This window comes from Hippocampus guttulatus, chromosome 14 (genome assembly GCF_054856545.1).
Source record: "Hippocampus guttulatus isolate MCC_2025c chromosome 14, RoL_Hgut_1.0, whole genome shotgun sequence".
NCBI classification, from domain to species: domain Eukaryota; kingdom Metazoa; phylum Chordata; class Actinopteri; order Syngnathiformes; family Syngnathidae; genus Hippocampus; species Hippocampus guttulatus.
In genome coordinates, this window is record NC_141274.1 from 16932803 (window position 1) to 16957756 (window position 24954).

The 24954-nt window shown below is 43.0% G+C and overlaps 1 protein-coding gene across 2 annotated transcripts in view; it reads left to right on the forward strand.

Moving 5' to 3' along the window:
• The window catches only part of rock1 (Rho-associated, coiled-coil containing protein kinase 1), a 53865-nt gene that overhangs the window by 8923 nt on the left and 19988 nt on the right, over positions 1-24954 (forward strand). For both annotated transcript variants that reach the window (XM_086128817.1, XM_086128818.1), the window contains exons 2-6: positions 17094-17175; positions 21574-21674; positions 23523-23660; positions 23756-23931; positions 24781-24865. In XM_086128817.1, the coding sequence (XP_085984943.1) occupies positions 17094-17175; positions 21574-21674; positions 23523-23660; positions 23756-23931; positions 24781-24865 (582 nt within the window). The remainder of the gene's footprint in view (positions 1-17093; positions 17176-21573; positions 21675-23522; positions 23661-23755; positions 23932-24780; positions 24866-24954) is intronic.

Below are 24954 nucleotides of genomic sequence, written 5' to 3' on the forward strand. Positions count from 1 at the left end.
CCCTCCTCTCCAGCACCCCTGAATAGACCTTACCAGGGAGGCTGAGGAGTGTGATCCCTCTGTAGTTGGAACACACCCTCCGGTCCCCCTTTTTAAAAAGAGGGACTACCACCCCGGTCTGCCAATCTAGAGGCACTCTCCCTGTTGACCACGCGATGTTGCAGAGGCGTGTCAACCAGGACAGCCCCACAACATCCAGAGCCTTGAGGAACTCCGGGCGGATCTCATCCACCCCCGGGGCCTTGCCACAGAGGAGCTTTTTAACCACATCGGTGACTTCAACCACAGAGATAGGAGAGCCCACCTCAGAGTCCCCAGGCTCTGCTTCCTCCAAGGAAGGTGTGTTGGTGGAGTTGAGGAGGTCTTCGAAGTACTCTGCCCACCGATTCACAACGTCCCGAGTCGAAGTCAGCAGCGCCCCATCCCCACTGTACACAGTGTTAGTGGTGCACTGCTTCCCCCTCCTGAGACGTCGGATGGTGGACCAAAATTTCCTCGAAGCCGTCCGGAAGTCGGCTTACATGGCCTCACCGAACTCTTCCCACGCTCGGGTTTTTGCCTCGGCGACCACCGAAGCTGCCTTCCGCTTGGCCAGTCGATACCCGTCAGCTGCCTCTGGGGTCCCACAGGCCATAAAGGCTCGATAGGACTCCTTCTTCAGCTTGACGGCATCCCTTACTGCTGGTGTCCACCAGCGAGTACGGGGGTTGCCGCCACGACAGGCACCAACCACCTTACGGCCACAACTCAGATTGGCCGCCTCAACAATAGAGGCACGGAACATGGTCCACTCTGGCTCAATGTCCCCCGCCTCCCCTGGAACATGAGAAAAGCTCTGTCGGAGGTGGGAGTTGAAACTCCTTCTGACAGGGGATTCCGCCAGACGCTCCCAACAAACCCTCACAATACGTTTGGGTCTGCCAGGACGGACCGGCATCTTCCCCCACCATCGGAGCCTACTCACCACCAGGTGGTGATCAGTTGACAGCTCCGCCCCTCTCTTCACCCGAGTGTCCAGAACATGCGGCCGCAAATCCGATGATACAACTACAAAGTCGATCATCGAACTGCGGCCTAGGGTGTCCTGGTGCCAAGTGCACATATGGACACCCTTATGCTTGAACAAGGTGTTCGTTATGGACAATCCGTGGCGAGCACAGAAGTCCAATAACAAAACACCACTCGAGTTCTGATCGGGGGGGCCCTCCCAATCACGCCCCTCCAGGTCTCACTGTCATTGCCCACGTGAGCATTGAAGTCCCCCAGCAGAACAAGGGAGTCCCCAGCAGGAGTACTCTCCAGCACACCCTCCAAGGACTCCAAAAAGGGTGGGTATGCTGAGCTGCTGTTTGGTGCATATGCACAAACAACAGTCAGGACCCGTCCACCCACCCGAAGGCGGAGGGAGGCAACCCTCTCGTCGACCGGTGTGAACCCCAATGTACAGGCACTGAGCCGGGGGGCAATGAGTATGCCCACACCTGCTCTGCGCCTCTCACCTTGAGCAACTCCAGAGTGGAAGAGAGTCCAACCCCTCTCGAGAGAACTGGTACCAGAACCCAGGCTGTGTGTGGAGGCAAGTCCGACTATATCCAGTATATGCATACACTTTATATGAGAGTATACTCCTACAATTAAAAAAAAACATCCTTTATTTGAAGTTGTTTTGATAGATTTTGATCTATCTTTGATCAGATTGACTTTGAAGTCAAGATGGCGCCCGAGTAGGCAGCCGTCAGCAAGTGCTCTCATGAGCCTTGCTTTTTTTTGTTGTTTTTGTGTTTGTTTTGTCACTTTGTGTTTGTTGTTACGTCGTGTGGACCTGATGTGGACTTTTTTCAGCATTTTTTGGCGACATTAATCAAGGAGGAGACTCTCTGCTTGGTGGTTGCGCCTTCTCTGCAGCATGGGTATACCAGCACTGTTTTTGACTGGGAGGAATGTCGCGCCATTTGACTGTCGTTGCTGGACAGTCCCGGGGCGCTTGTGTCTTGCGCCTGTAATGGGCAGCATTTTTCACATCCCCGCTTTGTTCAGCGGAGAGATCGGTGCTGTTGAACGGTCTGCGGCTGGATGGATGTAAGTCTTGAGGAGCCGACGATGAAAAGAAAGGAGCGTTAGCGCGGAGCGCTGATGCGGATTTGGAGCTGGGAGTCGCGGCTTGGAGTTTGAAGCGGATTACGTGGGACAGGAGAAGTGAACTAATCTCTTTTCGTCAATGGACGCTACAGCTTCGTGTTTGCTTTCAAAACTTAGCTTGTAGCAGACGTGTGCACATTTTCAGCATGACGTCTCTGATCCACTGGAGAAAGGACACTTTGATCCTCTCCTCTTTCATCTATAACTGCTTCAGACAACAAAGTGTATGCAGAAAATTGGTGAAGATTGCACGACTGTCTGTGTCCTATGTGTTGTGTTGTATTATTTTTGTTATTTTGACTTCAAAATGGCGCCGCGAGAGTGGCTGCCTTTCCAGCAGCTCCTATATTTTGTTGTTCTACTTCTTCCTTTCATAACTTTGCTGCTGTGAATTGGGAATTTCTCCATTGCGAGACTAATAAAGGTTTTCTTATCTTATCTTAGATCTTAACCCTTGGTGCCAATAATTATGGAGGATACTTTAGCTGCCTTTGCGCCACCTTTGTTGCATCATAGGCGTAAGCAGGGTTTGTACGGGTCCATAAAGTTCATAAAAAACAATAAAAAAAGAAGCTGTAAAATGATGTTCTTAATTGTCCATAATTTTCAGGGAAATCTTCTAAAATCCATAAAAATTAACTTGCGGTGTTCATTTCATTTGTGTATGTCATTTTCCCCACCCTTCCAATTCATAGTTTTGTTGGAACATGCCGGACCTGGTACCCGCTCTGCTTTTTCGCCGTCTCCGATTAGTTCCGACGATGATCACGTGATCGCTTCGGGTCATTCCGGGAAACAACAATAGATTGACGTCATCCTGGGGCAGTGAATGGATGGTTTGGTTGCCGGCTCTGCAAACAATTACCGTATTTTCTGGAAAAATCTATTCATCGAATTTATCAATCTCAACAAATGACAGACAAATATGTAGCGACGCCACTTGAGCGAAGCGCGCCTCAGCAGTCGATAGTCCGTTGCTCTCTGCTGTGTGTGAGTCAGCTAAGCTTAGCTGTTGTTTCGGCTAGGCTAGCTTTTTGTTGTCGTAGATCAAACCGTATTTGATTTGTGACGTCGGTTGCTTGGTTGAAACCAAAAGATGTGCCCGTGTGTACATGTTGGCGCGGATGCACACACAGCAGAGAGTAGCGGACTTTCGACTGCTGAGGCGCGCTTCGCTCGAGTGGCGTCGCTACAAATATTCCGGGACAATGCTATTTTCAAGTGGCGTGGCTGGAGAAGCCACAGTTCCGTGTGTGGGTCGGAAAAATTGCTGACGATTATACATCGGCCTACTGCCGAGTGTGCAAGAAGGGCATCTCCGTGAGAGGTAAAACTTGTCATAGCCTCCTGGTCAAGTCAAATGCATTGAGGCACACAACAAAACAGAAGAAAATTGATCGCCAAGAACTTGCAAAAGAGATTGAAGAGAAAACTAAGTCAGTGTCTGCTATTCCCTAATTGTCATATCAGTTTAATATTTGTCATTATAAAACATATCTGATCATTGAAGGTCATATGAGGGAAAATAATAGGGTTGGACCATTTGGGATTTAGACTTCTGACATGCATTTCGGCTGTTCAGGTATACTGGATACTGCGAAGATGGGCAATCAGTACTACTGTTAGTGAAACCAGATTTTTCTAAACCCTGTCCAGGTGAACCATATGACCATTAGCTCTGTTCTTAGAGTTGTGTTTATTCGAAAATAAATTGAAGTTTTATATTTTCTCAATTTAATTTTTTCTTTTGTGTTTTATTTGAGGATTAATTAAAAAGGGTGTTTTCATTTTCCTACCTGTGATACAGGTAGGAAAGTGAAAATTTGACATACAGTATGCCTAATAAAGGGTTAAGTGATTGCCCCTAAAAATAAAGATGTGCCCCTCCTTTGGCAGCAATGATTTGAACACCAGCTCAGTGATATGTGGCTTTCTGTTCAGCCCGTGTATTGCTGAGCGGGCATTAAATCCACCGTGAATCCCCCGCTGAATGGAGAAAAAGTCCTTAAAAAATGGCTAAATTGGTCCACAAAAGTCATGAAAAGGTCCATAAATAAAAAAAGCAAGTGGAAGAGTGGGAACCCTGGTAAGGGTAGAGATTTTTTTCACTGGGCCTTTTCAAACAGGACTCACTAAAACGGGATATTGCAAAGCTGTTGCGGCTTTGTGCATTCAGATAAATACATGTGTCGTGTCTGTGTGTTCCTTGCAGGGCAAAAATTTGTGGCCAGTGGGGTTCAGGTGTTGGTCGTCACATTGCCTTACACACTGGCAATGTTGCCCCTTGGATACTGCCTTTGAAAATGTCAAATTCGCTCGGTGACTTCAACCCGCCACCCATATCAGCACTTTACACACGGCCCAGCAAGCCAGAGAAGACTGCTTAGATTGTCAACGTGAAAGCAGCGTTTGAATTTGGATGCCCGGTCAACTGAAAGTGTTTTCCTGGGTACTGTGTAAAGTGCAATCATTTTTTTATTTTTTATTTTATTTTTTTTGCACGATGTATGTCTAAAAGGCTACTATTGTCCAAAACACAGGCTATTGAAAAAGGTTTGCAATTTCAGGAGACAAAAAGGCATTTGACAAAACAGCGATTGTTTAAAAAAACAAAACAGCAGTGTTTTCTTTCATAACACTTCTAAGTGCACTTTTTGGGTGGTGTATTTATCGTTTGGAACATTAGGATATCATTATTTGCTTTCACGTTTTCATTTCAATTTCATTATCTGTATTATGCAATAATCTGGTTGTACAAGTTTTTGGCTTTATTGCATAGCCTTTTTTGTGTAGTCCACAGACCAACTTTTCCATGTCAAGGCTGTAGAATCTTGTTTTTCGCAAAAATGAGTTAAACTCTATATCTGTGTCACAGCCTGCACTTCAACGTGGCATATCACTGCCGTAGAATGCAGCAAGTTTAAAAAAAAAACCTCTACCACATCCTTTGCGTGAGAATGGAAAAAAAAATCTGGTTGCCTGAAACGCTGAACTGCAGAGTAGTGCAGCACACTTGCTAAAAAAAGACAACTAATGTGATGTCATTTTTGTTGAGTTCACATCTTCCAATAGTTTCTTTCTGTGAGCCACTGAACAAATGACGTGCTACACTAACCTTATTGAATGACCGGCATAACTGGTGTATGCATTACCTTGAGAGTTGACCAAATGAAGTCTATGCTTATTATGCGTGCATGCGATAATAATAATTATTACAGTGGTGTGAAAAAGCATGAAATACAACCTTTGAAGCAACAAACCGTGATTCCCTAAAATACCCAAATGTATATTTGTAAACCTTTCCAAGGGCTCATATGTGGTAATCTAATGCGGCTCTTGCTCAAATGCGAGCATTGCTGCTGTTTTCAGTCTGCAAAAAAAGGAGGTGCTGCAAACAAAATAGAACCCGTGTTCAGTTGAAATGAGTTTTAAACACTGCAATTTCTAATTAGATGGCAACCCTTTGAACTGTCTACCGTAATTTCCGGACGATAGAGCGCACCTGATTATTAGCCGCACCCACTACATTTTTAAAGAAAAAAACATTTTGTACACACACAAGCTGCACCCGTCTATAAGACGCAGGTACCCATATTGTAACATGAGATATTTGCAAAGAAAGACGGTTCACAGAAAGAGGTTTCAATGTTTAATTCAATACTTTTCTTATGCCTTTAACGCAACACGACGGCAGTAAACAGAACTCACACGGCTGTTTAAAAAAAAAAAGCATAGTTCCCTGTGGAGTAATGCATTGTTTTAAAATGAAAAAAAAATCTTCCCTTGCCATAACACTCAGTCAACCATTCCTTCATTAGGCTTTCTACCACACTTTCGTGTCAACTTTGACGACAATGTCTTTCGGGAGGTTTTTTTTTTTTTTTGGCATATGTAACCAGGCGAACAATACTATGACTGTTGTAGTGAATGCTGCCTTGTTTAATAAATGGAGCACTGTCACTTTAAAAGGAGCGTTGGATAATCTCGTGGGAAATCTCGTGAGACTTGGACCATGAAGTGAAGTGAGATGAATGCTGAGCTGTGCTTGTTCAGACCTGACGTATCTGCAATCTGCATTGTAACCCGGCTGATATTAAGAGTAAAATATCGTCGTTTTGGAGTTTGAACGGTGTTGCATGGTGGGTCGTGTGAACAGCCGTGAAGCAGGGGATATTACCGGTAGTTGTTTTCCGCGTGTTTTGGGCACATACAACATGCCAGAAAGTGCTCACAAGCCACTACTGTTGTCCATTTTGGGATATTTTTCTATTTGTTAGTCCCATTTGACATATCTCAGGCTTTTATTTTATTAATGCTGTTCAGTCGTGAATAAAGTCTTCATAAAAAAATATTTTGTGTTTGGTCAAGTCTGTCATAGACATGGCCACACAGCTTTCGGATTGCAGTCTAGCTCAAAACAAAGGTGAAATGCACCCTCTCATGTCCAGTTATTTTCACTGTGTCACATGATAGCGACTCACTGTTACCTTTTCTGCTCGAGTGCTCCATGGCGGCCGTTGGAAAAATCTTTAAACAGGCCGCATCATTAAATAAGCCGCAGGTTTGAAAGCGTGTGACAAAAGTAGCGGCTTATAGTCCGGAAATTACGGTACGTTTTTCTGCATGTACCGTATTTTCCGCACTATAAGGAGCAACTAAAAGCATTCATTTTTCTTACAAGCCGAGAGTATGCGCCTTGTAATCCATATTCCATATGCCTTATATATGGATCAATATTCTGATATCTTGGATGTAGTATTTTAAATGTACTTTAAAGCGCCCTATAGATGAAAACAGTTTTAAAATAGGCCATTCATTGAAGGTGCACCTTCTACTCCAAAGCGCCTTATTACGCTGAAAATACGGTAATTGGTAATGGTTTCTATCAAACATCCACATTTTCAAATGTTTCCCTTTTCGAAGGTTCCTACATAAAGGTTTTGAGCCATTTTCAGTTAAAATCAAACAAAGGTTAATTGCGCGTGGCCCCGATTCCTACCCAGGGTGCAAGCATTGCATTTTCACTGGCTGCGTTCGGCATGCACATTGAAAGTGGAACTCTGTTGCTTTTCCGAAATGTACATTTCGAGAAATTATTTTGAATATTTGCCTTTTTAGTCTTCCAAAACATTTTCACTTAAGAGCAGTCCCTGATTTCTAGTCACATGGCAACACCCAAAGAGCTGGCCATAATCAACCCCTTGACTGACAGACTTGTACATGATTTTATTTCAAAGTGCCTATTCTAATTTTCGCGACGTTCTTCATTCGTGAGTAACTTTTCTGTTTAAGGTGTTGTCTGCACTGATAATACAAAACATTAGACTTGTCAGAGGGAGCTAGTTGTGGCCATTTTTGATTATTTTTTTTAACTGAAATGAAACATGATTGTTCATCTCTTCTGTGCATATTCAAAGATCACTTTACAGCCCTGCATTTATGTTGATGTGGGGTTTTTTTCAAAACGCTGTTTTCCCACTGTACGGTATGCCACTGTTTGTGTTCATGCAAACAGTACAGTATGACCTAAATGTGGATCGAAGTTGAGCTGGTATAGCGATTGTTGGAAGAACAATTCATTTGGTCTCCCGTCCAAGTGAAAAAAGCTTGCTGAACATATAGTTCACTTGACGTTGAGCGCTGACTGTTGTAAGCAATCGCTGGAGCTATTTGTAGCTCTTCATTCCCTCAACTGACCAATGATGTGCAAGAATGCATACTGAAATGAAAGAGGCTTTAAATAAGGGCGCAAATCTTCCTGATCTACCCACTGAACTTGGATGGATGAAATCCTCTGACCTCCACCTTGACTTTTGTTTGTAGTTTGCCGGATTATGCAAAAACTCCCACTTTTTGCTCGACTGCCGAGCTCAGTTAGTGAAAACGCGTGAGCTATCTTCACCGTTGGAGTTGAACAATTATATTTTGACGCGCAAACATTTGTGACAGTGATTGTGTCTGGCTGGGAGCTCGTAAGGAAGCCGAGTGCCCCCGGTTTTTTGCCACCACGAGGTCGACTGTCAGTACCGTTTATCCGCTGGAGTTGTAAACCATGCAGTGTTTCTAGGCAAGCAGGATTTCCTGTCTGTTGTTATGTACAGTATGAGTGTGTTAACTAACTTTGGCAATTTTTCCATGAAACACTTTTTGTATTTATTTCTTTTTTATTAATTTATTGGGGTTTTTTTTCAATTATTTTTTTATTGTGCATTCACAGGTCCATACAGTCAATGAAAGAACAAAGCATACAATTCCTTTGTACATCTGCTCTTACACTAGAGTACCGTATTTTCACGACTATTAGGCGCCATTAAAAGTCTTAAATTTTCTCCAAAATGGACAGGACGCCTTATAATGCGGAGCGTCTAGTGTAAGCGCCAAATTCCAAAGCCTGACTGAGAGCACTTCTGGCTGACACGCTGTTTATACAGAGAAAAGGCGGACGTGAGTGACGACAGGCATGCGGAAGTCCACCATTGAGTGAAGGTTGGGCGTGTAAGAGGACGCTAAAGGCACGTCCCTAGCAGGTACCAGTCGCCAGTGAATGAAGGGTGGGCGTGTTAGAGGATGCTAAAGGCACGCCCCTAGCAGGTACCAGTCGCGTGAGTACATTGTAAAATGGCTAAATAAAGTACAACCGAACTCAGTTTTGCTTCCGTTGCCTTTTTAAAAACGTGTTTTTAGCGTGTGTCCATATGCCTTAGCTGCTGCCATATGCTTTAAGCTAACATACCTGGTATGCTTCAAGCTAACGTGTTTTTAGCGTGTGTGCATGCATGCCGTATATTTAAACTGGCGTATGTTTTACCATGCCTGGCTGCACCCAATAATACAGTGCGTTTTGTGTATGTGTCAAATACAGAAATAGCACCCCTTACTGAGACTGCGCCCAACAATACGGTGCGCCGAATGGTCGTGAAAATACGGTAGCTCAATTTAAAATAACCATAACTGAGTAAGCAATACATAACGTGTAAGGACCAAAAAGGAGTATTACTATATAACAATTTTTTTTACAATAGTAAAATGGAATATATATATTTTATCCTGAACAGCGTAGAAGCATTGTGGCACTGGCTTCATGTGTTTGCTTGATCTCGTGTTTCCCCGAGACAGACAGTCTGCGCAACGGCTCACATGTGGAAAGCATATTGTCTTGGAGAGGTGGCAGAAAAGGAAGTGACAAGTCGGGTCCGCATGCCTGGTGCTGGCATACAGAACGGGGATGATGTGGCTGAATCTCCCGTGGAAAACTTACACTCGCACTTAAATGTCTGGAAAAGAGCTTGCGTCGGGTGCAAATTCCTCCCTCCGAAAGCTTAATAGAAATAATTGCCATATGTAATGTCAACCAACCGCTGAATACTGCATTCCGCGCTGATGTTCGCATTTTTTTTAGCTCTCTCTATTACTGCATCATATTTTACTTTCTTCACATTCTTTGAATCACCCGAAAGATGTCACTGAATGCTGTCACAGTTGCTCAATTCGGTCAGATCCAACGCAGGAATATTTTGCTTACGAGGGTCTCCGCATAGGGCGTATTCATTTTATTGACATGGCACTGAACTAGTGTGGCAGCAGCGTGAAGAATGCACGCCTGCTTACCGATATGTATTTTTTTTAATACGATGGAGTAATATTACTGTCATTTTTATTTTTATTGATGCCTGAGCATCGGTTCCAAATGGCGTGTAAACTCGGGTAATGTCGCCACCATAGAAATGGGACGCAGTCACACACCTTGGGATCCCTGCATGTAGCCTTTATATAATCCTCCTATAACAACATGTACCTCCTTTGAACCTTAGCAGGCTTTTGGCATTTAAGTTGCCACTCCTGTTTCATGCCTAGTCAATCAATGACTCGTTATCAGGCTCCTATAGATTTTAATGGCCACCCATCATTCATACTGAAGGTGTGTTTCTTTGGTGTACAGTGCAATACAAACTCACAGTCAATATTTGAACTGAGCTTTCACATGGAGATTGTGAGAAATTAGCTCATCAAGTAAGGGTGAGAGTAGAACTCTGCAGTACTAAGTAGAGTGTCTCAGGCCTTCAAGTAAGAAATCGACAGCTGTGTTAGAGGGGCTAGGATATTAAAAGAAGTGATGTGTACCATGCCAGAAGGGCTACCAAGCCCAGTGTTTGGTAGACATTTTGGTATGATGGCTGTAATGTCACTGATTGTACTGAATCAACTCTGCTAAAGATAAAAAAAACTGCTTTTGTGTTTGGGTACAAACTGTTCATTAGATACCCCCAAAATCCTGGACTCTGTCTTGATGTGATGACACGGATGGGAGTTTAACGCAGTGCCCGGTTTACTGTGGCTGACAGTGTCACCGCACAGACAGGGCGGTGTGATTCTGCAAGGAGTTCACATACCGGGTAACGTCCAAGTACATCCTTTTTTTTTCTTTCTTTTAATTTTAATTTGGACCTAAGATTTCCGTGAGCGTAATCCTCTGAATCCCCCGCAGCAGCGCAGACTTCATCGTGGTGGGTCTGTTGTTTACTCACTGTACGTTGTTGTATTGTGCACTCATAGACCGGGGCTACATATGTCATATACATGTCATAAGTCAAGATGGCGCCCGAGTAGGCAGCCGTCAGCAAGTGCTCTCAAGAGCCTTGCTTTTTTTTGTTGTGTTTGTTTTGTCACTTTGTGTTTGTTGTTACGTCGTGTGGACCTGATGTGGACTTTTTTCAGCATTTTTTGGCCACGACATTCATCGAGGAGGAGACTCTGTGCTCGGTGGTTGCGCCTTTTCGGCAGCATGGGTATACCAGCACTGTTTTTGACTGGGAGGAATGTCTGCGCCATTTGACTGTCGTTGCTGGACAGCCGGGGCGCTTGTGTCTTGCGCCGGGAATGGGCAGCATTTTTCACAGCCCCGCTTTGTTCAGCGGAGAGATCGGTGCTGTTGAACGGTCTGCGGCTGGATGGATGTAAGTCTTGAGGAGCCGACGATGAGAAGAAAGGAGCGTTAGTGCGTCGCGCCGATGCGGATTTGGAACTGGGAGTCGCGGCTTGGAGTTTGAAGCGGATTACGTGGGACAGGAGAAGTGAACGAATCTCTTTTCGTCAATGGACGCTACAGCTTCGTGTTTGCTTTCAAAACTTAGCTTGTAGCAGACGTGTGCACATTTTCAGCATGACGTCTCTGATCCACTGGTGAAAGGACACTTTGATCCTCTCCTCTTTCATCTAGAACTGCTTCAGACAACAAAATGTATGCAGAAAAGTGGTGAAGATTGCACGACTGTCTGTGTCCTATGTGTTGTGTTGTGTTATTTTTGTTATTTTGACTTCAAAATGGCGCCGCGAGAGTGGCTGCCTTTCCAGTAGCTCCTATATTTTGTTGTTCTACTTCTTCCTTTGATAACTTTGCTGCTGTGAATTGGGAATTTCTCCATTGCGAGACTAATAAAGGTTTTCTTATCTTATCTTATCTTACATAAACTGACATCATTCAACTGCGGGCCACTAGGATCGTCAATATCAGGTCAGACAGGGTTTTGATTTTATAGCCACTCGAGCATTAGTCACTATCTAAGCTACCTTTATGGGGATCTTATTTTTCTCATCAAAGACAGCGGAACCTTTTTTGCCCCACGGACCGGTTTAATGTCGGACAATATTTTCAGGGACTGGCCTTATAAATACAACAAAATAATATTTGACCTGCATGAAAACTGTGGTATTTTCTAAACATAATCATAAACACGAATCATGACACGAGGAACATCCTATCTGGCCGCAACGCTCTCTGGTCGCTATGGTAATGTTGAAACGTGCCTTCAAAATAAGATACGTCGCGAATACAAAGTGCATAAAAAATATGACTCACCATCACCGCATATTACGCAGAGCGTGCTTGGTGCGTGGGAATCTCCGGTTGAGAGAAATCCGTATTTTAAGTAGGATTCCTGATATGGTCTATTAAATGTAGCTGTCTTTTTCTTGGAAGTCATAGGCTCCTCTTGTGTCTCCTAACTGGGCCTTTTCCCCTTCCCAAAGAAACTTTCCAAAGACGTTTGTTTTTTTTAAAACTCATTTTTTTGCTAGCTCCTGGGTTTCATTTTAGTGGTAATCTATCACGTGACCGAGAAGCCGCCTTGACCTGCATCAAGAGTGACATACTGTAAACGGATGTCACAGAGAATCCGGTAATTTTTCAAAATAAAACATCTTTCAGATTCCGAAATGAATAAAACAGAAGGAATGTAAGTTATTCATTCTTTCTGTGCGGCCTGGTACCAAATGGCTCACGGACCGGTATCGGTCCCTGGCCCCAGAGGTTGGCGACCACTGATCGAAGCTACCTTTTTTGGGATCTTATTTTTGTCATCTGTATCTGTTTTGGGTTCTTTTTTTTTTTTTTAAAGACATGAAACAAACAATATCGCAGAGAATCCCTTTTTTAGCATTTAGCTTTGCTTCCTCATTGTTCATGTCTCAGGGCAGTCTTCATAGAAAGCATGTCCGGAGCTGAGCAAGCATGACAACATTTGTACACCGTGTTGTCTGAAGGCCAGACTGTGGTAGGTCTAGTGCATCAAATAGATATGTTGAAAATCCTTCACGCCAAATGCTGATCTGACTAAAATCCATTCTTTCAGGGTACACCACTCACAAAAAGTTTGGGATATTTGGCATTTTGGCTGAAATTTCAGGACGAGTTTAAAATGCATTCAAACCTTCTCTAAGCTTTAGAATGCACACATCCAACTGATAAATGTTTCAGAGTGTCATCAGCAGGTTGCAACAGCGATACATAGACACTGGAAGAGTCACAGAAAGATGTAGAAGTAGACGTCCTTTGGCCACATCCAATAAAGATGACCACTACATTGTTAACAATGCCCCGAGGAACCGGGTGATGAATGCCACTCAACTCGAGGCACGTTTAAGGGAGGTGAGAGGCACCCAAGTGTCACGTCAGACCATTCGAAATTGTTTACATCAGCATGGTCTGCATGCTAGATGACCTTTGAGGGTACCTGACCACACCACCAGGCACAGGCGTCATCGTCTTTCATGGGCCAGGGAGCATTTTCGCTGGACGAGGGACCAGTGGGCCTCAGTGCTGTTCTCCGTTGAAATTCGATTCACGTTGAGTGGAAATTATGGCCACCAACAATGTTTGAGACGTCAAGGAGAGCACTATGCGCCAGCCCCTGTTCTCACCAGACGAGCTTTTGGTGGTTGGCGGTGTTTCAGTTTGGGCATGTCTGCACTTTATGAATTGGTACAGTGACACGCCCATACTACCTGAATAACATTATTAATCTAGCGATTGTGCCCCTACAATGAACAACACGGGCCTAATTTCATCTTCATGGACGACAATCCTTTCAGCCCATCGAGATCGCATTATCAGGGAAAGTCTGTTGGGGACTCGTGTTGCTCAAATGGAATGGCTTGCACTTTCCCCAGACCTGAGTCCTCTTGAAACCTCTGGGATCAGCTGAGTCGCCGTGTAGAGGCTCGAAACTCCCCCCCAACCTCTGTGACCTTCGGGTTAGAAGAGCGGGATGCCATGCCTCAGCAGACAACAAGTCGACTTGTGAATAGCATGAGACGTCGTCGTCAAGCTGTAATTGATGCTCAAGGGCACATGACGAGTTATTGAGACATGGACATTTTTTATTGTGGTGTACCCATCGTTAACTTTTGTCTCAAAGAATTGTTTGAAACCTGCATCCTTCTATTTAAATGTCCGACTTTAATGATGTTTTACTGTTATGTGAATTTTTTATATTGTCCATAAATTTTACCTAAGCCCAAATATCCCTAACTTTTTGTGAGTGGTGTAATAATTGATTCTCGTTACACCGGCCTTCCTTACCTGCGGACCCAAAGGCAGACTTTGAACCTTCACTTCTAGCACACCAACTCTCAATTGCCGTTTCAAATGCGTCAGATTCAATGTATTTCTTTGTTTTGCCCTGAAATGAATGGACCACGCTCGGTTCTTGTACTCTACCTGCAATACCTGCTCCTTTAGTCACGCTGGTGTTTCAGTGGCCTGCTTGTGATTTTCTTTGTTTTTTCCTTCATTTGTTCTCCCACTGGACCACATGCACAGCCCCGCACTCCCCACCTCTTTTCCGTCACAGCATTTATGTGCTGGCGCGGAGTGAAAACAAGCCTCACTTATGTGATTCTACTCAACGGGATCGGCTCTCCCCCTTCGTCTTCTTCTCCTCCTTCTCCCCTTCCTTCACTTTTTTCGTCAAGAACTTGTTTGGCTACATACCTAAAATAGCTTCTCTGACGTGTACAATCCTGTTATGGAATGTTACTGTGGCTGTCCAGAGTTCTCTGCGGCAGGAAGTTATGCAAACATAACTCTGCTGAGCACAGCCTTGTGATTAGGGTCCTGAAGGATTTGGTTCTACACTTTTAATTATTATTATTATTTTTTGCCCCTTCTGTGCAGACTGGCACAATTCCTTGTGGCCTCGAATAGGGCGACCTTTTATCCTTTGGTTCCGAGAGTCTCTTTTATGATTTTACATCACAACAGGCAACGGCCGAGTTATGTCTTTACCCTTATGTATGTGGAACCTCATCATTCAAATCATGCAGAATGGAAGGAACAACACATGATCCAATGCGTAACAATTCATGTGACAAAGTCAGTGTTACGTGACATGCATATGAATTGGATACCAAATGATTCCTGCGTTTTACAAGCCTGAACGCTTGAGTAAAGAGATTAAACAGAAGTCAAGACTTTTTGAAGGCAAAACAAAAAAGGGAGAATCTGCAATAGTCAATTCAGTGATCTGACTTCAAGTTTCTCGAGCATGCTTTTCACATGCTGAAGACAAAACATAAGGGAACAAGACCCACAAAATCAAACTCTTGCCCCCCAGAAATGGAGGTAGTCTGCTTTCATTCCTAAATCAAATCTGTAATTAAATCTGAATGTCTACAATACAATCTCATGTTGATTGTTCAATTTTACATTATTTGTGGGTTAGATGAAAAGCAAAATGGTTGTCCGGGAGGACTTAAAAAATGTCTGTTACTTGGCATCATTCTGACGAGGTAAAACCTGTGCCTCACATTTTCCGCCTTTTCCCTACATCCCTCCAAACCTGAATGCCCCCCTCCCCGTCCCATCCCCTTTAGCTTCCAGCCGCTCCGGAGAGGCTTTGCTTGTTTTGTCTCCTGGTGTGGGGGGTATGGCCCTGTGTTGAGCTCCAAGCAGCAGCACTATTTAAGTGGCTTCCTTGTTTTGTCTGAGCCCCCCCATGCGCCAATGTGTCATCGCTAAAGCAATCTCTTATTGTTTAGAAAAGATTGTTTCCCCACCTCCAAAAAAATCTGACGAAATGTGTGCATTATTTCATGAAAATATTAGTTATCGCACTGATGGGAATGCTGACTAGACTTCAATGTGCCTATCTTGTTACAGTCATTCTGGATAATGGCAGACTAGACTAAATCCCGTTGCTGATGTTTATGCCCATGCCTCGTCTGACGCAGGATAATGTGGCTACCCCCCCCCACCCCCAAAAAAAATCGGAAACATTCCTCTTAGTGACACAATCAGCCTAATTTCTGCAACCGAATGATGGTCAGGAAACTGCTGATCCGGAGTTGCCGCTGTACTTTTGATACGCGTCACAGCCCTTGCATTGTGAAGCGCGCATAGTCGAGCTGCATTGAATGGCACCACCCTGCTCCCTCAGTCATCAAAAGGTACTTGCTTGCTTCACATGCTTAAACGGGAAACCCGGTGACCATGGTGGGAACTGAAGCTGTCTTTTGAATGCAATTCTATTCAAAGTTTTTCCACTTGCTAAACATTTTTGCCTTATTTTATGAATCCTCACGCTCCGGCATCTGACCGCAGACATCAAGTACTTGAGGCACAGTAGCAGAATTAAACACTGAAGCCAGAGCTATTCTGATACAGTGTTCATAAAATGCCCTTGTGACGTAGTTCAGAATCCCCCAGCCCTTTGAAAGTAATATTTGAAAAAAAAGAATGGCTTCGTTTTTAGTTAGTTCTTCCCTCTTGATCAAATACCCAGACTCTGGCTGTAGAAACTGGAAATGTCCGACCCAGCAATTCTGTGTCAGGTAATTTTGCTTTGCCAGGCCAGCAGTGTGAAATTTAAGGCACTCTGCTGATTTACATCGCACTCTGCCGCTGACCTGATGTAATTATCTGACGTTTTTCTCTGTAAATGAGTCCTCACAGTTGGGGCAATCACACAAGACCAATAACTGAAGATATTGTACGGTGTGAAAGAAACTGTGGTCATCTCCAAACGACATGACTATCGCCTCTCTTGGATAGAATTAGAATACAAAAACATAAATCATGTTCGTCATCGGTTCCTTCATAAAATGCTCTGGCACTTTGAACATGTAGCTTGAGCACGTGTTGTTGAAATACTGATAGCACATCTGTTTTGAAAGGGTATTTTTAAACAGTATTTTTTCATAATTGTTCTTCAAATCTGTTGAAGTGTGTCACGCCTTAGCCACAAAAGGAAAAGACGGGGCCACTTTTGACAACAGTTGAGAACCAATAAGTGGGGTAAAAAGTAGATTTGGAAGTACTGTATTTACAACTTCAGGCAACGAGAATGGGCAGAATTGGAACAGCATTGTATGTCAAACAACTTGTATAAGAAAGGCAGCACTGTATATTGACAGACGTGAATGTTACTGCATTAGTAGTTGGTAGCATTGTATGTAACAAACAAATACATGCATCAATTTAAAAGTCGATTTAGCATATGATATCGTATGCAGTTGCGTGAAGACGGCAATCACGTGTAATGAACCAGTGTTGTCTAGCATCTTTCAGCGGAGACTTATCACATTTAAGCAAGCTATTGTTTTTGCCGTTGACCCTCTTCCTTCATCATGTCGCTGTGCATGCATGCATTGCCTGCTAAGCCCCCTCTTCTGCCTCGCAGGACGGCCTAGATGCGCTGGTGTACGACCTGGACTTTCCTGCCCTGAGGAAAAACAAGAGCATTGACAACTTCTTGAATAGATGTGAGTAGTATTCCATCTCGAGTCCATCGGCACTTAACAGGCCCCGGCTGTACATGTATGACGCGTTTTAGCCTCAGAAATTGAAGGCTGTTTTGGGGTCACCGCCTCGATGTAAGCTTGGACACAATAGGCGTCTGCTGCTTAGTGTGCCCAACAAAGGGGCTTTCATTAATGGCCGGTGAGGTGACCCACATGATGCCTAATGCTATGGCTTGTTATTTTTTATTTTATTTGTGCCATCAAACACAGGAAACATCGAGAATGACTATTTTCATATCATATTAGCAGCAACCTTTGGTAAACCACGTAATTCTTAGCATGTTATCACAATATTACATTATTTACTAGGGTGGTTTCTGTATTCTGAAACTCCAAAAATGTTACCTTTTTTTTCCACAGAGATGAAAGTCCTCCGGATTTTCCCGGAATTCTGCGTATTTCAAATTTTTATGAAAATCTCTCTGGAGAATTGAGGAAAAATTGCTTCAAATTAATCCGGATATTAATTGACAGCATTGAACGAAGACGCGTTTGAGTTCGTTGTTTTGCTTTCACGAGCGTAGCCATGTTGAGACACTAACACTAGTAACAGTAAAGAGATTTTCGTCTCTTGATAAACACACTTGCTAAACCCCAGTGGAACGAATAAAAGACACCGTGGACAAGACAGTTGTCGTAAAAAATATATTTGGACAAAAAGGGAAACACACAGATTGGCAGAAAAACGTGTCCCTCCGACTTCGAGTGTCGTCTTGGCTAGCTTAGTTTAGCTGTTGTTGTGTGTGACGTCGTTGCGTCGGCGCTGATTGGTTGAAATCAAAAGACGCGCTTGCGTACATGTTCGCGCTGAAGCACGCACAGCAGAGAGCGGCGGACTATCTACTGCTGAGGCTCGCTTAGCTTGAGTGGCGTCGCCACAACAGTAATACCCTCGCCTCGCATTCTCATGGCCTCGCCATATCTCGGAGATTTCGAAATTTCGGCAAGAACGGAAGCCACAAAGGGTGCACGTGTGCACACAAAAGGAAGATTAATCATTGAATGTCGGGTATTTGAATCGCGTTTTGTGTAAACTAATTAATGCGTGATCGGCCAGGTGTGCGTGCGTGCGCGCGCGCGCGCGCGCGTGTGTGTACATATCTATCTATCTATCTATCTATCTATCTATCTATCTAAGATAAGAAAACCTTTATTAGTCTCGCAATGGAGAAATTCCCGATTCACAGCAGCAAAGTTATGAAAGGAAGAAGTAGAACAACAAAATATAGGAGCTGCTGGAAAGGCAGCCACTCACGCGGCGCCATTTTGAAGTCAAAATAACACAACACAACACATAGGACACAGACAGTCGTGCAATCTGCACCACTTTTCTGCATACACTTTGTTGTCTGAAGCAGTTATAGATGAAAGAGGAGAGGATCAAAGTGTCCTTTCACCATATATATATATATATATATATATATATATATATATATATATATATATATATATATATATATACTGTATATTTCAGAATTTTCAGAAAAGTCAACTTTCATCTCTGTTTCCATAATCAGTAGAGAACAATTGTCCGTGTCAAGCAAGAAAATTCACGGGGAAAAATGTGGAATGTTTCATGAAAAGCTAGTAATTTTATGAGAATACACAAGTCTTTTTTCCATTATTTTTTGAGTACCGTATTTTCCGCACTAAAAGACGCACTGGATTATGAGGCGCACCTTCAATGAATGGCTATTTTGTCAATTTCTTTCATACATTAGACGCTTCGCATTAAGGCGGTCTACAATGTCTCCACTAGATGGTGCTACGCTCCTTCCATTCAACTCGAGAGGCGTCCGTTCAACTTGAGAGGCGTTCATGACCACCTCTGAAAAATGTAAATTCACTATTACTGTACTTAAATGAAACTACGAAAATTGAAAATAATGCATCAAAACAGAAAATCAACTGAGGAAATCACAAAATAAATTCTATATCCCCCTACAGAATTTATTTTGTGCTTTCCTCACTTGATTTTCTTCGTGGTTTCATTGACGTAATAATTAATTTACGTTTTTCCGAGGCGGCGATGAACGCCTCTCGAGTGGAACGGAAGAAGGCACGGAGACGGACAAAGATGTACAGTACCTGTATTTGCTGAGACTGTGAAAACCATTAATAAAGTCTGCGTTTAAAAAAAAAAATAATTAAATCACAACCAGAGCTCTCCTTTTTTCAACAAATACAGGTGCGTCTTTGTCCGTCTCCTTCCCTTCTTTGCTTCCGGTCAACTCGAGAGGTGTTCATGACCGCCTCCGAAAAACACATTGGCATTTCCTTTATCGTAGCTCCAACAGTACGATCAGATAAGATAGCATAAGTAAACCTTTAATAGTCTCACAATGGAGAAATTCCCACTTCACAGCAGCAAAGTTATGAGAGGAAGAAGTAGAAGAACAAAATAAATAAGAGCTGCTGGAAAGGCAGCCACTCTCGCGGCGCCATCTTGAAGTCAAAATAACACAACAAGATGTCAGTCATAGTTATTTATTCCTTTCTTGTGTATTCACAAATGATGAAATCACAATATATAAATTCTGTAGGGGGGGGCCTATAGAATTTATTTTGTGATAACCTTGCTTGCTTTTCAGTTTTGATGTATTATTTTCAATTTTTGTAGTTTCATTGAAGTAATCGTTAGTTTACGTTTTTCGGAGGCGGTCTTGAACGCCCTCGAGTCGAACAGAAGAAGGCACGGAGACAGACAAAGACGTACATGTATTTGTTGAGACTGTTTTAAAAAGTTAACACCACAGCTCTCCTTTTTTCGGAGCTGCAATACAATCTTATTTAATAAAGCAGCGACACAGCAGCAAGTTATAACATTGGAAGCATGTCTCCAGGAAGGAGCCATCTTGGAGTCGACGTATTACCGTAATGACCATGCAAAAGATGCACCGGATTTTAAGGCGCTCAGTGAGCTTTTAAGAAAATGGAAGATTTTTTGGTGCGCCCTATAGTGCAGAAAATACGGTAGTAAAATTCAAGTTATACTGTATATATTTTTTGCCCTGTTTTTAATGAACTCTCAGAATGAAGTTATCATTTTGACCAGTAGCCAGACAACTGCAGAAGTTGTGACATGTATTAATATTATAATCTCCCCTTTTAAAACGGCACTAAAAACCCACCTTGTAGGCCTAAAAATACCGAAACAAACATTCATAGTCGCCTCATTGTGAAGGCCATCACTTGGCCGCACTCTGGCCTTTAGCATTTGATCAGGCTGAGTGCAATTGGATGTTTCCTATTTGAATTTCAAGTCGAGTTTCTCCAAACCCTTAGGCAAGGACTGTCGTTAGTCATCCCGTCAATTCTTTTTGCGCCATAACTGTTGTAAGCATCCGAGTGTGTGGCAACATCGTTCATGGATAAGGACAAATGGGCTGATGTGTCTTGTGTTGCCTAAGGGGCTGTCTTCTATTAAATTCGCTTCCCGTTCTTTCCGCACTGATCACATTAGCCTGATTGCTCTGTTCTGTACAGCTTAACGCATTTCCCGTCACACATTCGGAGCATAGTTCTTACAACACCTGCTGAGATTTCACCAGTGGTGGGAAATGAGTCATTCAAAAATATTTTTGTGCAATAGCCCAGACGTTTAATTTGGCTTGCCAGGCTCCCATTAATAACAGACCTAAAAATGTCTATTCTTCACCCAACCTAGCAATGTTTCCTTCTTACCCGGTGCATGCCTACCAACAAGTGAGTCAAATTTGAGCATTTCCTCTCTTTTCCGATCAAAGTCAACAAAGGCCATATTCTTGGAAATCTCTTAAAAAAAGAAAACAATAAATACCCGAGCCATGCACTCATGGTGTTTCTGTTGCTCCTCTTACTGAGAAAACCATCGAGGCTGATTATCATAAAATGTGAATATTTTTATTGGCAAATCCTCATGTGTGGTCAACACACGGACTTCGGCCAAGCCACGGACTCTGTTACTGTGACTTAAATCGGAACGATAGCCAATTGGGAAGCTCTTGTTGCTGGACACAAATCTCTTAAGCTATTCACCGCAAAAAAATTGACAAGAAGAAGAGTTTACCACCGCACTGTTATTACCAGGTAAGCCAACAGTTTGCTTGGCATCTTTGTTTCCTTCTTGTACCACTGCAGCACCTTGCTGCCTTTGACTGAGATTGTGTCCAGTCTGCCATGTTGGTGATCTCCAGTACATTTCACACTACAACAGCAGTAAGCACAAGCGTATTTATTTAAAAAATAAAAATAAAAAAGCCATTGAAGATTATGTCTAACCTGCCATTGAACATTGTTGAGCAACGAGCACAGCAGCCTAATGTAATGAATCCAACTGCACATCTTGAAATTGTTAATCTGTTATTTTTCTTCCCACAGATAAGGATACCATTAGTAAAATCCGTGACCTACGGATGAAAGCGGAAGACTATGAGGTGGTCAAAGTCATTGGGAGAGGTGCATTTGGGGAGGTGCAGCTGGTAAATTTACATTCTTATTCATATCTTTGACTACACAGTGGAACCTCAAAATGTTGACATGGTACAATTTGGCTGTCGGCCTGAAATAAACCAAAATAATGATTCAAAAGTCAAAAACTGAAAAGTAGGATGATAATTGAGCAGGAAATGAAATGTGTTACAACATGAGAATCAAGTGAAGTCAACTACAACTTTGTCAAATGAGCTGTATGTGCAACATACAGCACAGATGAAATTTCTTCCCTCTCAACCAGACAACAAGAGTGGAATGGATCTGGATGTCCATATTGTATTTGAGCAATATCGGGATGTGCAATGTGCATCTCTCAACAAAAGATAAGATATGCAGGTTATGAAACAATTCAAGGATAGTTTAATTTGAGCGGGGAACGATTAAATTTGGTTTGACTGTAGGATTATGATTTGATTCAATATGGTAGCATGGTATGGTAGTTGCGTGTATGATGCAATGACACTTACATTTTACATTCATCCATCCATCCATTTTCCGAACCGCTTGATCCTCACTAAGGTCGCGGGGGGTGCTGGAGCCTATCCCAGCTGTCTTCGGGCAGTAGGCGGGGGACACCCTGAATCGGTTGCCAGCCAATCGCAGGGCACACAGAGACGAACAACCATCCACGCTCACATTCACACCTAGGGACAATTTAGAGCGTTCACTCAGCCTGCCATGCATGTTTTTGGAATGTGGGAGGAAACCGGAGTACCCGGAGAAAACCCACACAGGCCCGGGGAGAACATGCAAACTCCACACAGGGAGGCCGGAGCTGGAATTGAACCCGGTACCTCTGCACTGTGAAGTCGACGTGCTAACCACTGGACTACCGGGCCGCCATTTTACATTCATTTGAATGAATTTGTCAATACTGTTAATCAGGGGTGCCCAACCTTTTTGACCCAAGATCTACTTTCGATCAACCAACCTACAGCGATCGACCCGTTAACATGATGACATGATGAACAACAGCCATAATGGCCCCTAAGATGAACTAAACAGAAAAATAAAAAGTAGACACAAAAGTTTGTGAAAAGAAAATCACTGCCTACCTTCGTTGAGACCTGACGCGAAGGCATGGGACGCACTTTTGCCAGGTGTTAACGATCGTAGCCCACGTGTACCATTTTAAAATGCTTCTGCCGGCCCTCTAGATTCCCAGGCTTTGCCAGTGCCCTTGGTGAATTGTCCATGAAACCAACACTGAATGAGAATAATAAGAACAATAAAAGAAGAGAGCACAACAGCTCTGATCACAAGCTGCAATTGCTGACCGCTAGAAACATCCGGTGATGCGGAGGTCATGCGGCATTGTCAGTTAAAGGTGACCTGCTTTTTTATTATTTTTACGATCGATTTGGGACTAGTCCACGAGCTACCGGTTGATCGCGATCGACGTATTGGGCTCCCCTGTTGTAAATGTACCGTTTCCTTCCTAGATAAGTAAAAGACATATCACGATTAGATTTCAAAGTGGAATGATGCAATTTGGTTACATGTGCATCTTTTTAATGAGATGTGCCCAACTCTGGTTCTCAAAGTTTTTTTTCCTTCCGCGTGTTGTTATAAGAAAAGTGAAAATATGCGGAATGGGATGTTCTGAATGAGATGAATATTTGAACATTTTGAAGTTGAAGTGGTTTGAATCGGTTCAGAAAATGTAATGTTTTGGAAATCAAACATGTAAACAAGTAATAGAATTGTGGTGCACACTGTTTTGTTTTTTTTCCCCTGATGCATCATGTTCAACTTTGGAAGTTATGCAAGATGATGATTTTACATTGTGCCGCTTTTTTGTTTTTGTGTGATTTTTAACTTCACCCCTACACCAGGTGAGGCACAAAGCCACATGCAAAGTGTATGCCATGAAGTTGCTGAGCAAGTTTGAGATGATCAAAAGGTCAGACTCTGCTTTCTTTTGGGAGGAGAGGGACATCATGGCTTTTGCCAACAGCTCCTGGGTGGTGCAGGTAGGTCCCGACTGCCCAACACCACTTGTTTATACCCGCTCGCTGGCAAAAATAAGCATTCTCTCACACAAGCTCACATTTCGTCCTTCTTTCAGCTTTTCTTCGCGTTCCAAGATGACCGCTACCTCTACATGGTGATGGAATACATGCCCGGTGGGGACTTGGTCAACCTAATGAGCAATTACGACGTCCCAGAGAAGTGGGCTCGCTTTTATACAGCCGAGGTGGTGCTGGCGCTGGATGGTATCCATGCCATGGGCTTCATTCATAGGTATTGACACCTCTTGGTCTTTATTTTCCATCAACAATAGAAATGATTATGAACGACAGCATTTCGACGCATTTTATATATCGGAAAGAACAGAAAAAAATAGTTGTCAGCGGTTGAAGTTGGCAGCATTAGCAGGTTGTGAAATCAAAAGCTATTTCGATCAAACACGTCTTCAAGGTCAAGGAACATTTTAATGGAGGACAAGAGGCACAAATGAATTTGAGTGTCTGACCTTATTTTGTTTATGAGTACTACTGATGGTCTTCCGTTATTTTGGCACAGCGTCTGTCCCAATGTTTTACATTCCATTTGACTCTGACTTATCACTCAGTGTTGTGCCTTTTTTATTTTTACCGTGAGCTCCACCACTTCATAGGGTACTATGTTTGTGAAACGAGGACCAAGCCCAATGTTGTTAATCATCAATTCTTTGCAAATTCCACAAATAATTGGCACTCCCTTTGACGTGATTATAATTACCCATAATAATAGTTTAAGCCACTGCTTTGTTATCCTCACAATGAGAGGCGGTACGAGAGGGTGGCTACATGTTGAGCAATTCGGATTCTCTTGTAATAACAGTAAAAGTGTAGGTTGTATTTTCACGCTTGGAGGCAGTGCTTAATCCCCAGGATGCTGAATTACACTTGTCACTTTGTGTGCGGATCTACGTAAGATACGGATGCAGTGGACACTTCGTCAAAAACATTTACTTTTTCGTCAAACACAAATACCTTTGTGACTCGAATGGTGGTTAGGCACTGCAGATACTCAACTCTTGGAATACAAACAATGAAAAACACCCACTTTTCACATTATGCCCCCTTTAAATAAACATTTATTTTGCAGGGATGTGAAGCCTGACAATATGTTGTTGGACAAAGCGGGCCACTTGAAACTGGCAGATTTTGGCACCTGCATGAAAATGAACAAGGTATTTGTTGTATGAATAAGGAATTTGTGTCCTTCTGAATCATATACTGGATTTAGTTTGCAAAGAAACCTGTTAAATATATACCGCTT